The 18,158-nt window shown below is 42.8% G+C and overlaps 1 protein-coding gene across 1 annotated transcript in view; it reads right to left on the minus strand.

The window, feature by feature from the left end:
* The window catches only part of LOC311054168 (ERC protein 2-like), a gene marked incomplete at both ends in the record, with an annotated part of 344,368 nt that overhangs the window by 128,179 nt on the left and 198,031 nt on the right, over positions 1 to 18,158 (minus strand). Inside the window, one exon of the mRNA XM_084070046.1 lies at positions 2,802 to 2,957. Coding sequence (XP_083926172.1) covers positions 2,802 to 2,957 — 156 coding nt within the window. The remainder of the gene's footprint in view (positions 1 to 2,801; positions 2,958 to 18,158) is intronic.

An 18,158-nucleotide genomic window follows, 5' to 3' on the forward strand; every position in this document is an offset into this window, starting at 1 on the left:
ATAAACAGCAGTAGAAGAACGCCTTGTACTAGAGCATTGGTTCTCAAAGTGGGGTTTATACCGGGGACCCCCAGGGGTACTTGAGGGGGTTCCAGGGGGTCCCCAGCTAAATGATGGATAGGAACCAAATGGACCCTTATGGGTCTGTAACTCTGAGAGTGTACAAATGGAACCAAATGGACCCTAACGGGTCCATTTGGTTCCATTTGTACACTCTCAGAGTTAAGTTAACATTGATTTTACAACATGAATTGGGGTCCCAGAGATAGAAATGCCATTAAATGGGGGTCCGTAGCCCTAATGCATGTCAAACTGGGGGTCCTTAAAATGGGGATCCGTGGGCTAATAAGTGTCAATTTGGGGGTCCTTGACATGAAAAAGTTTGAGAACCACTGTACTAGAGGACATAAACACAGCCAGTGTAGTCAGTCAGACAACAGGAAAGCAGCCAGTTACAAAGTGCCCAGATGGCAGAACATTGTTACACACAATATAGTTGGCATACTGTACATACACTAATCAAAGGAAACAACAACGCCTTCTCCAAATTGAGCGGCTTTCTATAATAGCCAGGGACGTGCACAGATAGACTCTAGGTGGTGCTAGAGCACCTGCCCTTTGCCCTCTTGACCAGAAGTGCCCCTTTGAAAAAAAGGTTTACAGCAGGGGTCTTCAACAGGGGGTCCGGGACCCCTAGGGGGTCCTCAGAGTTACTACAGGGGGTCCGCCAAATCTTTATGTGACATGATTTTTCTTTTTACCATAACCACTCGAAACCTAGCATCCCTTTTCTGAGGAGAACCTTAGCCAAAAATATCAGATCTACAAGCCCACAACCCTTTTAAGACCGGGGGCTTGTAGATCGGCTATGTTTGGCAAAGAGGTATAGGTGTAGAGGGAAAAAAGAGCAGACCAAGTAAACCAAAAACAAAAAAAAGTATAATTTACTTGAGCACCTGCCCCTCAAAACGTCTGTGCACGCCACTGATAATAGCTGATACTGACTGAGCAGCACCTTGCTGAATGCATGGCCCTCCTTTTGGGGGCGAGCGAGCACGCACGCAAGCACGCACGCACGCACGCACGCACGCACGCACGCACGCACGCACGCACGCACGCAGATTTTTCAAAGACGGGCTCGAAGTGCCGACAGCAAAGTGACAAGAGAGACAGGAAATCCTGGAAGACTTCCAACTTTATAAGACTTGGGGTTTAAAGTTTCACTCTATAGGAGGAGAAAGGAGAACTTTAGGTTTGGAGAAGAATGCAGGAGGAAGGTCAGACAGATAAGACAGAAAGGAAGGAAAGTCATCCATTTCCATTGTTAGTCGTCACCTGGCCTGTAGTTACACCTTTAACCACATGGAGGTGCAATGTTCAAACCGGGAACGCATCTCTGTCAATTTTTTTTATTTCTTTGGCTATAAAAAAATAGCAGATCTATAAGCTCATAAAGCGGCACTCAATCTGCTATTTTTTGGGGGGGAAATCGTGGAAATGTGTGCAAATCTTTGAATACATAATATTTATATATATATTTTTTTAAAGCGAACATTTGTTACAAGTCTTCTAAATCCTAGCAGTTTTTTTTAACATGTATTTATTTGCATGGACCTCCATCTCAAAATATTTTGTTACAGGGACCCCCAGAAGTTGTAACGGAGTTAAAAATGTTCGCTTTAAAAAATATATATTCAAAGATTTGATAACATTTTTACTATTTCAAAAAAATTGCAGATCTACAAGTTCATAGCGCGGCACTGCTATTTTTGAATATCCCAAAGAAATCTACAAAATGACACAGATGCGTTCCCGGTCTTAAAGGGTTAAATGACTTTTTGGGTTAGCAAGGTGGAGGTTACTGTTGGTTCTCAACGTAGCGTCTGGGGACCCCCCCCCCAGGGGTCCTTGAAAGGGTTCCGGGGGTCCCCCGCTAAATTAATGATAGTTAGGAATGAAATGAACCCTTCCAGGGCTGTAGCTCTGTGAAGGAGGACCCTTACGGGTCCATTTGGTTCCATTTGTACACTCCCACTTGTGCAGCGAAATGATCACTAAGGGGGTTTACAGTATTTATTGGTCAAACGCATCTCAAACTGTTGGTCCTTCAATTTAAAGGCATTGTACGCAACTTTGCCAAAACAATATATAGCACCACACCACAGGGAAATGACGGGTTAAAAAAAAAGCTAATTTAGGCTTCTGTTTTGCTATGTAAACACAGGCCGTTAACCCATTGAGACCTGCATCTGTGTCATTTTTTGATTTGAGCTAAAAAGCATTATTTTACACTTTGGCTATTCAAAAATAGCAGATCTACAAGCTCATAGCGCGGCACCGAGTGCCGCGCTATGAGCTTGTAGATCTGCTATTTTTGAAAAAAAATGAAAATTGGTGCAAATCTTCGAATATATGTTGTTTAAAGCAAACATTTTTAACTCAAATCTTTGCGCCTGGGGGTCCCTGGAACATAACATTTTGAGATGGGGGTCCGCGGCCAAACACATATCATGTCGGGGGTCCTTGACCTGAAAAAGATTGAGCACCACTGATATAGAAACATACGTTTTTCAGAAAACTTTTGGGATTCAGGAGACATGTAGAATCGGCTTCAAAAAGGCACACGCATGTCTGTGTGAAATCACACACGCATACCGGCGTAAGTTTGTTTGTTTGTTTGTGTGCATGAGGCTGCTCATCTGTCGTGTTTCTGCGTGCGCGTGCTCGTGTGTGTGTGTGTGTGTGTTAGTGTGTGTACGTGCGCATGCATGCGTGCAACGTGTTATGAACGTCATATGAACCTCTATCTGAGCCTCTGAGCGAGCGGCCTCCTCCTGAGCCCACAGCGCCTCCCTGTGGGCGGAGGTGTTCATGCTCTCCCTCAGCGCGCGCTCCAGCTCCTTGATCCGCTCCGTGGTCTCCCACATGGCGTCCTGGGAAGATGAGGAGGGGGGGAGCTAAGTGTGGGGAGGGGGGGAGGGGGGGCAGGGGGCACAGGAGCGTTCGTTGGGGGGGGTGGGGGTGAGGGTAGAGGGCATAGGGGGAGGGGGGGGGTGAAGGAGAGCAGAAAGCCAGGGGGAGAGGGAGAGAACGTCTGCCTTTGAGTACATTGGTATTTGGGGTGGGGGGTGGGGGGGGGGGCAACTCCATACTCAAAGGAAACTTTCTGGGGAAGTTTGGGAGAATGATGTGGAGTTAAGTGAGCAGCGTGTGTGTGTGTGTGTGTGCGTGTGCGCGTGTGTGTGTGTGTGTGTGTGTGTGTGTGTGGTATTGTATTACTGTACTTGTGAGGGCCGAATGTCCTTACAAGTACAGAAACATTTTAGATGTAGACAGATTTTTAGAGATAGGTTAGAGTTAACGAACACGGTATACAGTAGGTTTACAATTAACCCATTAAGACCTGAAGCCGATTCTACTAATGTCTACTAAATCCCAACAGTTTTCTAAACAAATTATGTTGCTCAGTGGTTCTCAAACTTTTTCATAATTATCAAGGACCCCCAAAATGACATGTGTTTGGCCGCGGACCCCCCCCATCTCAAAATATTTGGTTCCAGGGACCCCCCCCCCCCCATAAGCAAAGATTTGAGTTAAAAATGTTCGCTTTAAAAGAATACATATATTCACAGATTGGCCCACATTTTCTAAATTATTTCAAAAATAGCAGCTCATAGCGCGGCACTCGGTGCCGCGCTATGAGCTTGTATATATCTGCTATTTTTGAATAGCCCAAAGTGTAAAATAATGCTTTTTTTAGCTGAAATCTAAAAAATGACACAGATACCCTTAGCAAAAAGCAGTTTATTAAAGTGTACTATAAGTATACTTCTTTTATACTAAAAATGAGACAGTATACTTTACGTTTACTTTTATATACTCGACAGATATATATACTTAAAACTAGTATACTTAAGTATACTTGGCTTATACTGAAAAGTGTAAAGACAAGTCTAAGTATACTAATTAGACTACCAAGTACTACAATTCTAAGACTTATACTTATACTTCCTGAGACTAGTATACTTAAGTATACTTGTCTTATACTGAAAAGTATAAAGAGGAGTCTAAGGCTTATACTGATAGTTCCTGAGACTAGTATACTTGTCGTATACTGATAAGTATAAAGAAAAGTCTAAGGCTTATATTTATACTTCCTGAGACTAGTATACTTAAGTATACTTTTCTTATACTGTAAAGTATAAAGAGAAGTCTAAGGCTTATACTTAAACTTCCTGAGACTAGTATACTTGTTGTATACTGAAAAGTATAGAGAAAAGTCTAAGGCTTATACTTGTCGTATACTGAAAAGTATAAAGAAAAGTATAAGGCTTATACTTAAACATCCTGAGACTAGTATACTTGTTGTATACTGAAAAGTATAGAGAAAAGTCTAAGGCCTTATACTTGTTGTATACTGAAAAGTATAAAGAAAAGTCTAAGGCTTATACTTAAACATCCTGAGACTAGTATACTTAAGTATACTTGTCATATATTGAAAAGTATAGAGAAAAGTCTAAGGCTTATACTTGTCGTATACTGAAAAGTATAAAGAAAAGTCTAAGGCTTATACTTAAACATCCTGAGACTAGTATACTTGTTGTATACTGAAAAGTATAGAGAAAAGTCTAAGGCCTTATACTTGTTGTATACTGAAAAGTATAAAGAAAAGTCTAAGGCTTATACTTAAACATCCTGAGACTAGTATACTTGTTGTATACTGAAAAGTATAAAGAAAAGTCTAAGGCTTATACTTAAACATCCTGAGACTAGTATACTTAAGTATACTTGTCGTATACTTAAAAGTATAAAGAAAAGTCTAAGGCTTATACTTAAACATCCTGAGACTAGTATACTTGTTGTATACTGAAAAGTATAGAGAAAAGTCTAAGGCTTATACTTATACTTCCTGAGACTAGTATACTTAAGTATAACTACAAGTAGACTAGCAGTTTACTGAGGATATACTTAAAAGTGTACTTCAATGAACTTCAGTGAAGTACACTCATCTATATACTGCTAGTGTACTAGTTATATACTTCTAGCCCACTTTGTGGTTCATTGGAGTACACTTTAAAGTACATCCTCAGTAAACTACTAGTTTACTTGTAGTTATACTTTAAGTATACTATTTATATACTTGTAACTAAAGTACACTCATCTATATACTGCTAGTGTACTTGTTATATACTTCTAGCCCACTTTGTGGTTCATTGAAGTACACTTTTAAGTGTATCCGCAGTAAACTACTAGTTTACTTGTGGTTATACTTAAGTATACTATTTATATACTTGTAAGTACACTCATCTATATACTGCTAGTGTACTTGTTATATACTTCTAGCCTACTTTGTGGTTCATTGAAGTACACTTTTAAGTGTATCCGCAGTAAACTACTAGTTTACTTGTGGTTATACTTAAGTATACTATTTATATACTTGTAAGTACACTCATCTATATACTGCTAGTGTACTAGTTATATACTTCTAGCCCACTTTGTGGTTCATTGAAGTACACTTTTAAGTGTATCCGCAGTAAACTACTAGTTTACTTGTGGTTATACTTAGGTATACTATTTATATACTTGTGTCATGTACTAGGGAACACATGGCAAAACAAGGGTCCACAAACAAGTCAAACGTTTAAACTATATTTATCGTTCTAAATTAAATAAAGAATTGCAATAATTACAACATACTGGTATGAGGTGTGTAATGACGGGTTGCCGTTACGAGACCTAATTCACATTCAAACACAGCTCTGCATAGGTATTGTATAGGTAGAGAAAGACACATATGGTAACAAATGCATTTATTGAAGTTATGGGCAGTGTGAGTGATATAGATGAGTGTGTAAGGATAATTCCTTTTAACAGGTCGTTCATGAAAGCCCTTGCGGTCTTGTTTCCAATGAGAACCTGTGAGCAATTAGGGGTTAAGAGTCTTGCTCAGGACAAATTTCATTTCATCAACACATATGCTGCCCTGGCCTGGAATCGAACCTGGGGCAACCAGGGCCTCTGGCTCCCTAGGCGGGCTCACTAACCACTCAGCTATGGCTGCCCCTATTGTAATTACAAGTGTGACGGCCCCGCCCCTCTGCCTCCACTGTTGGCTAGCCGGCAGCTTGAGTGATTAGGGCAGAGTGGGGCAGGCCGTACAGTATTGGGCACAACCTGTCAGCTCCTCTCACATACACAGACTGACTGCCTTTTATAGGTGGGTCCCTATTACCTGGCTAGCTTCTACCATTCCCCAGGTACCTCCAAAATATTCCCACACCTATAAACACACAATACAATTTTATTTAAAACACTAGACCACTATATATGCACCCTCAATACATATTTACAATTACCACTGAGCCTATTAAATATACCCACCCCATATACATGGTTCAATTAATTACAGTCGATGCCAATCTCCCCTCTCTCTACTTCCCACTTGGTATCACCCTCCCGGAACTAATAAATAGGGTGCGTGTTGCCGGAGGGAACTATTTGGCCCCAACACCACACTGGGAAGGCGGGGGACAGTCAGATATCAGAGGTAAGTTTAGATATCAGAGATTCACATTCCCATTATACTCCCCATCCCCATAACTTCAATAAATGCATTTGTTACCATATGTGTCTTTCTCTACCTATACAATACCTATGCAGAGCTGTGTTTGAATGTGAATTAAGTCTAGTAACGGCAACCCGTCGTTACACACCTCATACCAGTATGTTTTAATTATTGCAATTCTTTATTTAATTTAGAACGATAAATATAGTTTAAACGTTTGACTTGTTTGTGGACCCTTGTTTTGCCATGTGTTCCCTAGTACATGACACAAGTATATAAATAGTATACCTACGTATAACTACAAGTAAACTAGTAGTTTACTGAAGATATACTTAAAAGTGTACTTCAATGAACCACAAAGTGGGCTAGAAGTATATAACAAGTACACTAGCAGTATATAGATGAGCGTACTTACAAGTATATAAATAGTATACTTAAGTATAACTACAAGTAAACTAGTAGTTTACTGCGGATACACTTAAAAGTGTACTTCAATGAACCACAAAGTGGGCTAGAAGTATATAACAAGTACACTAGCAGTATATAGATGAGCGTACTTACAAGTATATAAATAGTATACTTAAGTATAACTACAAGTAAACTAGTAGTTTACTGCGGATACACTTAAAAGTGTACTTCAATGAACCACAAAGTGGGCTAGAAGTATATAGATGAGTGTACTTACAAGTATATGAATAGTATACTTAAGTATAACTACAAGTAAACTAGTAGTTTGCTGCAGATACACTTAAAAGTGTACTTCAATGAACCACAAAGTGGGCTAGAAGTATATAACAAGTACACTAGCAGTATATAGATGAGTGTACTTACAAGTATATAAATAGTATACTTAAAGTAATACTAGGTAACGTTTTCAGTAAAACTAAAGTTAAATTGTATATCTTTAGTGAGTGGCAAATGTTTCACAACACCCACTCCAAGAATGTCACCCCCGAAAGCCTTTTATTTATATATTTTCTATTGAACGCCGACGAGCATGACTTTCCCTCGAAAATGACGTAATCTGGCCGGAAATGGAAGCGGAGATCCACGGGGTTCCTGTTTGGCCAGGAACTACCACACCGGTTTCCTGTTTGGCCAGGAACTACCACGCTAATAACAAAAGGAAACTCACGCTGATTTTAAGAGATTGTATGATTTGAAGAACGAAAAAAAAACAGAAAAAGAAAACACAGCTCACGGTAACTAAAGCTCCACTGGCTAAGAGAAACGATCCACAGATCGTATAAAACAATTAAAAGAACGCTTTTTGAAACACTTCCGTCTTCCGGTGAAAACGAATGGAATTCTGGGTAACAGAGGATAAACGAACGGGCTGCAGTGACGGTAATGACCAACAGAGGCTGCTAAAAGTCGTTTTTTGGAAATTTGCACAGAACAACTTTAAGTATAACTACAAGTAAACTAGTAGTTTACTGCGGATACACTTCAAAGTGTACTTCAATGAACCACAAAGTGGGCTAGAAGTATATAACTAGTACACTTGCAGTATATAGATGAGTGTACTTACAAGTACATAAATAGTATACTTAAAGTATAACTACAAGTAAACTAGTAGTTTACTGAGAATTTACTTTAAAGTGTACTCCAATGAACCACAAAGTGGGCTAGAAGTATATGACTAGTACACTAGCAGTATATAGATGAGTGTACTTGTGGTATACTTGAAAGTATACTTCTCTAAACTACAATATGATCTTAAAGTATACTTTTGTAAACTAAACATGTTCCAATTTAGCCAAAAAAGTATACTCTCCAGTATACTTAAAGTATAACTACAAGTAAACTAGTAGTTTACTGAGGATATACTTAAAGTATACTCCAATGAACCACAAAGTGGTCTAGAAGTATATAACTAGTACACTAGCAGTATATAGATGAGTGTACTTGTGGTATACTTGAAAGTATACTTTTGTAAACTAAACACGTTCCAATTTAGCCAAAAAAAGTATACTCTCTAGTGTACTACAAGTACATTTGTATTAGTATACTTACTATACATATACTTATACTTAAGTATACTTGATAAAATGAACTTGAAGTATACTCTTTTTTGCTAAGGGTACGTCCCTGGTATTAATGGGTTAAGAAAGGATTCAGGTAGAGTAGAGGTTAGGTATTTATTTAGAGGTTATAGGTTTAGGTGTTAGGCGGGGGGTTCGATGCGACAATGCGTCGCAGAGTGCCCCCCCCCCCCATAGAACATGGACGCTGGGCTCATAGAACATGGACGCCAGGCAGCAGAGCGTGTTGTACAGAATATACTCATTTGAGTTAAATTAACTGCGATTATTTGACGGTGAAGGAACACAGACCTGCAGCGCAGGAGAGAAGAGAGATAAGCGGCAGAAAGTGTGAGTAAGTGCTATGACCTCACTGACATGCCTGCGTGTGTGTGTGTGTGTGTGTGTGTGTGTGTGTGTGTGTGTGTGTGTGTGTGTGTGTGTGTGTGTGTGGCCTCTCTGTCACCTACGGCGAAAAGGGGGAAAAAGGATCCTTCTCCTCACCGGACTGATGGAGCTGTGAAAGAAAACATTGGACTGAAATAATAAACCCTCCCATCCCATTTCTCTCTCTCTCTCTCTCCCTCCCTCTCACCTTCACTCTCTCTCCCTCTCTCTCTCTCTCTCCCACTCCTTCCTCAGCTCGCTCGGCCCACACGAGTTCACACGTTCACACTTTTTTTCTCGGGTGCTGTACAGGTCGCCGTTTGTGCGTGGGCTCACACACAAAAAGTTCCCCCCCGGTTTTCTATAGCGGGACGAGGAAACACTAAACACACATTTTCAGTTCCTTCTCGTCGTAAGAATGAAAATACAGCGGAGGCCCACAGGACTGGCTATAGAGGAGAGGCCGATGGATTACACATTCAGGCTCCTTTCTGATGATCCTGCAGTGTGCGGCTCTCGCCTTTGTTGTATTTTAATAGTGTGGGTCCTGTGGGGTGTGTGTGTGTGCGTGTGCGTGTGCGTGTGCGTGTGCGTGTGTGTGTGTGTGTGTGTGTGTGTGTGTGTGTGTGCATGTGTGTGGTCAAATATTTTGTGAACGCTGACAGTAAGCCAAGAAAATAACTAATTTTAACGTGTGTTAAGTTTCAATGGAGGTCGGACTGGGCTGACATTTTGCCCAAATAGGGAGATAACTGACGTCATAATGCTGACATCATATTGGGACACACCCTCATCCTGCTAACCGGTGGCAAGCTAGAGGACTCTAGAGGACAGGTAGAAGACGCGGACAGGTGCTCTTTTAGGGTGGTTTTGAATGAGGACGGAGTCGCAAAGTCCGATGTCTGGTGGTGGTGCTGGTGGTGGTGGTGGTGGTGGTGGGGCGTCCCACATATTAATGGCATTCATCCCCATATTTGTGCCGAATTTGGGGGGATACAAGATCTGTGGAGCTCCCTCTGGTGTTGTGCCTGTGGGCGTCTCGCACTCTAGTAAAGCAGTGTGACAGATACACGGGCACTGAGTATCTTGAAGACCATGCAGGCCCATTGCAAGTTTGCCTTTACTCTGTCCTCTGATCCTGAGCCATCCCAGCTGGGGTTATAAGTGAGTCCTGGGAGTGAGGTCTATAGCAGTAGACTCATTAGTTTGTTCTGAGAGGTCTGTAGTTTTGATTTGAGTGACATGTTGGTGCTGGTGTACCATGAGGTGCATGCTGACATCATAGGTGACCAATGTCATAGACGTTACGTCTGAGATCGACATGGAAGCAACACTGTAACCCTAAACCTAACCCGTGGCTGCAAAGTTGAGGCATGCCTGCCTTGCAACGTTGACATGCAACGTGCCAATATTGACATACAACGTGTCAATGGTTTGCAGACACTCTCTGCCGATTGGCTGGCTTAAGCCCCTATGTATACTTTGCTGTAGCAGATCTACAAGCTCACAAGCGCGTCACTTTGTGCCGCGCTGCGATCATGTACATCTTCTATTTTTGAAAGTATTTAGAAAAATATCGAAAACGTTTGAAAAAATGTCGAATCATTTTGATGGTATCTTTTTATACATAAAAATCTTCTCTTCTGGGGGCTACCTAGGCACAAAAAAACCTTTTCAGATGAGGGTCCGCTGCCGAATACATACATATCAAATGACACGAAAAAGTTTTGAGAACCACCGGGGCTAAAAAGACCCTGCACGCTCAATAATCGAGCATGCAAACCCACGTCCCCCAAAAATGACTGTGTGCACTCATCATGGATAGAGAGAGAGCTGCATGTATGTAGGCCCTGCTGGCTGGCTGGCTGGCCTGCCAAGGAAGGAGAAGGCTAATTTCACACGTGTCTACAACAACAAGCTGTGGGTTTGAAACCCCCGTCCGTCCCGTCCCGTCCCGTCCGTCCGTCCGTCCGTTCCAACGTCCGGACGGAGAGATGGAAATAGTTGCCGAGCGAGCGAGAGAGAGAGAGAGAGAGCCAAATCACAGCCGGATGCTTGTGGGCTCGTCGTGTCGGCACGACACAGAACTCTCTGGAAGGAAGGTGAGCGACGGACGGACGGACACACACTCAGAACACACTCTTATGCACGTACAGACACATACACACACAATGTGAATGTGAGTGTGCGCGCGCGCGTGTGTGTGCGCGCGCGTGTGTGCGTGCGCGCGCGCGCGTGTGTGTGTGTGTGTGTGTGTGTGTGTGGGTATGTGCTTCGCACATACCCACACACACACACACACACACACACACACACACACGCACACACACACAGAGGCAGGCTGTGTGCGTCAGCAGTCCGAAGCCGTAATTGGATGTGACAGACGGGCAGTAATTTGATGCGGCAGCATCAACAAGCACGGTTTTGACCCCGCCCCGCAGAGACACAGAAACACACACACACACACGCACGCACGCACACACACACACACACGCGCACACACGCACACACACACACTCACGTACACGCACGCACACCTACGCACCCCACTGAGACTGGGACTACCACCGCTGGACCCCTGAGAGTGAAACCCAACCGGAGATCTGTGTTAGACTGAAGAGTGTGTGCGTGTGCGTGTGTGTGTGTGTGTGTGTGTGTGTGTGTGTGTGTGTAGTGGGGGTCAGTGAAGAAACGGGAGAGATTTGCTGGCTTTAGAGAATACAAAGAATGCAATGAAGGCCTGAGCGCGCACGAGAGAGAGAGTGAGAGAGAGAGACATATAGTGTGTGTGTGTGTGTGTGTGTGTGTGTGTGTGTGTGTGTGTGTGTGTGTGTGTGTAAAGGAGGAAAAGGAAAGATAATTGCCAGTGCGGGGTCGATCATCACCTCCCTCCCCAGGGGAAGGCTCATTATGCAGTCTGGACCCTTCTGGTTTGATGGGGGGATTATAATCACTAAAATAAACGAGCGGGGAGTGAGAGAATGCACGTTTCCAGAACGCTCCACACCTCTCTTGATCCCCCCATGCCTCACTCACTCTCTCTCTCTCACACACACACACACACACACACAGACACAGACAGACACACGCGCACACACACACACACACACACACACACACACGAGCGCAGAGCGTAGAGCGGCCTCTTCCTTCGCGCAGTCTGACAGACACGTATCTGTCCCTGATGTGTGTGTCCGAAAAAAAGAGAAAAAAGTGCTGAGTGTGCAGTTTGAATGTCTGACAGTTTTACTGTCGTAGAGGTTCAAAGGGCTTGATGGTAAAACGTGTGCAAACACTGCGTTCAGTCTGTGTTTTTTTTCTGTGTTTTTTGTGTTCTTTCTCTGTTCTGGAAACAACAAAAACGATGGAGCTCGTTGCACAAAAACAAATGTCACCCATGCACTGTTTTACACCTGGAAACCTGTCATGTGACAATGAAGACGAGTCTGATTCATGCGTACCGTGATTACTGTGGGAGGCCTAGTTATAGCTTAAATGGCTAAAAAGCCATTTAAGCTATAACTAGGCTAGGTTTGAAGTTAGTGTGAGGTGGTGTAACTGGCTTCAGAAGTCTTAAGTGCGTTCTCTTCTAAAACAAGCAACTAACAGTATACCTAGCGCTAAGGTAAAAGTGCAATATATCAGCTACCTACTTTCTTAAACAGATGAGACAAGTAGGAAAATCAAATGAGCTAAAATGAGAGCTAAAAAAAATAAGTATTGAATAAACAAGAATCAATAAGACAAGAGCTCGTACAACTAATTGACAACAAGTAGGCAAGGCAAAGAGCGTGTCTGTATGTCATTGTCCCTTTTATGCCCATATACGGAGATCCCTGTCTGTCTGTCTGTCTGTCTGTCTGTCTGTCCCAGGCATAACTCAGGCACTGTCAAAACTGATTGATTGGGGGTTCTTGACATGAAAAAGTTTGAGAACCACTGTTGTGGAGTATGCACTCACTGTATCTGTGCGTGCGTGCTTGCATGCATGCGTGCGTGCGGTTAGGTATCGGCTTCACACATTGGCCAAGCTTTGCAGCACGTTTGCAGCTCTATGGAAATGTTACCGCTCCCCCCTAGCGAATGCATGTGTGTTTCTACTTCCTTGATCCCATAGCCGGGACACACGATCGCAAATCATCACAGAAAATCACAAGCAGTCTTTTTGGCTGGAATAATTTTGGACAGGCATGTGTGCAATGGCTCACGGGGGGGAAGTAGTTCCTTCACTGTTCAAATATGTACACAGTCTTGTCCCTTCGCATTTCTTTTTAGCAGTGCCAACCGCTCTACACTTGACTTTGTCCGTATGTACGTTTTAGCCTGGGATGCGCACGGCACACAAGCAACACATACAAACACACGCACACACACACACACACACACACACACACACACACACACACACAGACTTGGACATTGCCTATGCCATCTCTCCTCTCTTTGGCCACACGTGCCACTGCTTATCACAGAGGGGTCCAGGGACCCCCAGCGTATGTTATGTCCGTCCGCCCGTTTAGAGCACAGGATTTCAAACAGCTATAACTCCAGTTTGCAGCATGCCACCAAGTCCAATATACTATGTTACAAGTAAAAGTCCAGAATTCAAACTTTACTTGAGTAAAAGTACAAAAGTATTGGCATCTAAGTGCACTTTAAGTAACCAAATTAAAAGTAATAAAATGTTTGAAAATAGCAGATCTACAAGCTCACAACGCGTCGCGATGCGACGCGTTGTGAGCTTGTAGATCTGCTATTTTCAAATAGCCTAGGTATAAAATAGGCCTAAAGTGGTTAATGTATTTTATGTATTTAATACGTTTCATAATGTTATAACTTATATCTGAAAAGTAACTAGTAACTAAAGTTTTCAAATAATTGTCGTTGAGTAAAAGTACAATATTTGCCTCTGAGATGTACTGGAGTAGAGGTAAAAGTATTGGAAATTGGAAATACTCAATACCTCAAAATTGTACTTAGGTACTGTACTTAGTTACTTTCCAGCACTGAAAAGGAGCACTTCCCAAACTCGAACACTCGGAAGCACGAAATTCATTGACAGAAAGTACAGTAGCTCATATAACATGTCTCTACGGTGGATTTTTATGAAACAAAAAACTTGGCAGATACAAAGAGGATAATCCAAGCTTTCCTTACAAGCTGCAATGTTGGTTTAGTTTAACGTGGCTTAATACAATCAGATCGGACTCTTCTGTTTGGATGAATGGGCGGTCAAGGGTTGGGTATTGCAACTCTGACGCCAGATAGCAAAAATAGCATCTTAAGAGTTGCTTGCGGCTAGGGGGGGGAGGGGGGGGGGGGGGTCTGTGTGAAGGTTTGGAGTGAACGTTTCCGATGTGCATTTTCTCTGTGTTTGTGAAGTGCAGCGTGGCGCGATGGAAGACGATAGGGGAGGCGATGCTATCTCTCTCTCTCTCTCTGTCTCTCTCTCTCCATTCCATATAAACTCAGTGGGATGGAGGGAGAGAGAAGTATAAGTAATGGAGCGAAGGAAGGGGGCGAGTGAGAAAAAGTGATGAAAGAAGGACCGGCGTTTGTTTGTGTTTACCCTCGGAGCGTGCTATGTTCCCGATGCTCCTCTGAGATAAAAGGAGGAGAAAGAATTAACCTATTGAGACCTGAAGCCGATTCTACATGTCTCCTAAATCTCAACAGTATTCTGAAAAACATATGTTTCTATATCAGTGGTGCTCAATCTTTTTCATGTCAAGGACCCCCAAAATGATATGTATTTGGCTGCGGACCCCCATCAAAATATTTTGTTCCAGGGACCCCCAGAAGCAACAATTTGAGTTAAAAAAGTTCGCTTTAAAAATATATTATATTCAAAGATTTGCACACATTTTCACGATTTTTCAAAAATAGCAGATCTACAAGCTCGTAGCGCGGCACTCGGTGCCGCGCCACGAGCTTGTAGATCTGCTATTTTTGAATAGCCCAAAGTGTAAAATAATGCTTTTTAGCTCAAATCTAAAAATGGCACAGTTCCAGGTCTTAATGGGTTAAGAGATGGTTGCTCAACAATACTGCTGAGCAAAAAAACAAACAAAAAAACATTACACTAACACCGCTAAACACCAGTGCCTGTGTCTGTGCTCCCAAGTTACGCTGCATTCACTTTGCCCAATACAATATGCTTAATATGGAGATTTCCTTATAGCGTAGGATTCGTGGCAGAGTTGATTTCGTCGACTAAAACTATGACGTAAATGTTCATCGACTACCTTTTTTCACTGACGAAAACGAAATAATGACGAGCTATGATGACTAAAACTATGACTAAATATCTTGACAATTTCGTCAACAAATAAAAACTAGACTAAAATGTTAGTGAGGGACTAGTGGAGAAGACAAGTCATTTTATGGTTGGTTGCGCTCGGGTGTTGCGCTCTGAAAATAGCAGATCTACAAGCTCACAACGCGTCGCGCTGCGACGCGTTGTGGGCTTGTAGATCGGCTATTTTCAGCATGCAACCAAGTGTAAAATCAGAAATTACGACGCCATCAAGGCACGGCCAAAATATATTATAGTCAACTAAATCAACTGTAGATTTAGTCTACTATAATCTTATGATATTTAGTCGACTAGAACTAAACCAATAGCAAAACATTTCAGATGACTAAAATATGACTAAAACTAAATGGAATTTGATTCAAAAGACTATGACTAAAACTGAATAAAATAAAAACATTGCTGTCAAAATCAACACTACACGAGTCAAGCATAATTTACATTTAAGCCCCTTCTTGAATGTTTCCATACAGTCATTAGGTGGACTTCTTCACCTTACAGTGAAGGGATTTCATGGAGGATTTCAAGGCCATGGCCGCTGTTGCCCCTTCAGTTTGGCCTTATGCCAGAAAAGTACAAAGTTCAATTCCTTATTTATGTGGACATAAAATCATTGTTTTGTTGTATGGTTATGCTGCCCTGGTGTTTGGCCTTGTGACCTCAAGATTTCACACCCACCATGAGGAAGCCAAAGTGAAATTCCCCCGAAAATGTCGACTATAACTATGACAAAAAATGTTCGTCGACTACCTTTTTTCACTGACGAAAAACTCAATAAAACCTCAATAAAAACTAGGCTATGATAACTAAAACTAAGACTAAATATATTGACAATTTTGTCAACAAATAAAAACTAGACTAAAATGTAGTGGAACAGAGATCCAGTAGAACTAAAAGACAAGTAATCTTACGGTTGGTTTGCGCTCGGGTGTTGCGCTCTGAAAATAGCAGATCTACAAGCTCACAACGCGTCGCAGCGCGACGCGTTGTGAGCTTGTAGATCGGCTATTTTCAGCATGCAACCAAGTGTAAAATCAGCCATTATGACGCCATCAAGGCACCGCCAACATATATTTCAGTCGACTAAATCAACTGCAGTTTTAGTCGACTATAACCTTATGATATTTAGTCGACTAAAACTAGACAAAAACGAAAACATTTCAGATGACTAAAATATGACTAAAACTAAATGGAATTGTATTCAAAAGACTATGACTAAAACTGAATCAAACTGTGTTGTCAAAATCAACACTGCTACTCGCCCGTCCCGTTCTCTCTCTCTCTCTCTGTCTCTCCTCTCTGTGTCTCTCTCGGTCTCTCTGTGTCTCTCTCTCTGGCAAACCCTTCCGTGTTTGTCTCTGGGCTCGTGGCAATATAAATGTGTCCGACCTTCTGCACAGGAACTGTTTAGAAGAGGAAATGGGGATGTTGGATGCAGCCTGCCAGCACGGCCGTTCCAAGAACACACATAAATAACCTCCACACACACACACACACACACACACACACACACACACACACACACACACACACACACACACACACACACACACCACACACACACACAAAATAAAACCCCAGACTGGACACAGAGAGAGAGAGAGAGAGAGAGAGAGAGAGAGAGAGAAGAGAGAGAGAGATTAAACACTAACTGGCTGGCAGAGAGCGGTAGCCTTGCTTCTCTACATGTGTCCTGTGGAATAGCCTGGCACGGCTGGCGCTCTGAACATATTAACACCTTAGTACGACTCTGCAGGCGCTCTGAAGGCACACACACACGCGCTCGCACACACACACACACACACACACACACACACCTGAGCGAATGCAAAATGTCGGGCAGAAACCTCTTATCTCCATATATATATTTTTTTTTCCCCAAAAATTCACGCCCTACTTGATCATAATACGGCGTTATTCAAAAGCATCAAAAAGCAGCAGATCTGCAGAGCTTGTAGATCTGTTACTTTTGCAATTTTTGTATTTGAATCCTGAGCAGTAGCAGTTTTGGGACTTTTGAGGTTTCCACCCGACAGAGACGATACACACAATCTACACACACACGTGAAAATACGCATTATGTACACACATGGAGAAACATACGTACTGTACACATGCACGCACGCACGCACACGCACACACACACACACACACACACAGACAGACATAATCAAACAAAGAAACGTCAAGCAACCAGAACACTCGTGCACGTGCACACACACACCTAAGCGGGTATACATCTACTGTACAAACACCATATCACTTGTGGATAATATGGCAGCAGAAATCTCTCTCTCTCTCTCTCTCTCTCTCTCTCTCTCTCTCTCTCTCTCTCTCTCTCTCTCTCTCTCTCTCTCTCTCTCTCTCTCTCTCTCTCTCTCTCTCTCTCTCTCTCTCTCTCTCTCTCTCTCTCTCTCCTCCCTCTCCCTCTCTCTCTCTCTCTCTCTCTCTCTCTCTCTCCCTCCCTCTCCCTCTCTCTCTGACTGAATGCAGTCTCTCTCTATTCCCATCTGAGCCATTATGCCCTTCGCTGCTGGCTGGCCGTATGGAGCTGATTTCTGCTGGACTAAATGCCTGTCTCTTCCACTTAGGACTGACTCTGAGATGCACCGAGGGAGAGAGAGAGAGGGGGGGGGGGGGGGGGGGAGAGGAGGGGGGGGGGGGGGGGGGGGGGGCAGGAGGAGTGGAATAGGACGGAAGAACAGAACAATATGGAAAAATGCGTAGACTGGAGGAGAACAGAGATGCAGTGCAAGGAAAGACGGAAAGGATAGAGAAAAAATATATATAGACGGTTGATGGGTGACATATGGCATGAGCTTGAGATGGCAAAGAGGAGAGGAGAGTTTGATCCAATCTGCACTCTCCG

The sequence above is a fragment of the Gymnoscopelus microlampas genome (genome assembly GCF_963454915.1).
Source record: "Gymnoscopelus microlampas genome assembly, chromosome: 10".
NCBI classification, from domain to species: domain Eukaryota; kingdom Metazoa; phylum Chordata; class Actinopteri; order Myctophiformes; family Myctophidae; genus Gymnoscopelus; species Gymnoscopelus microlampas.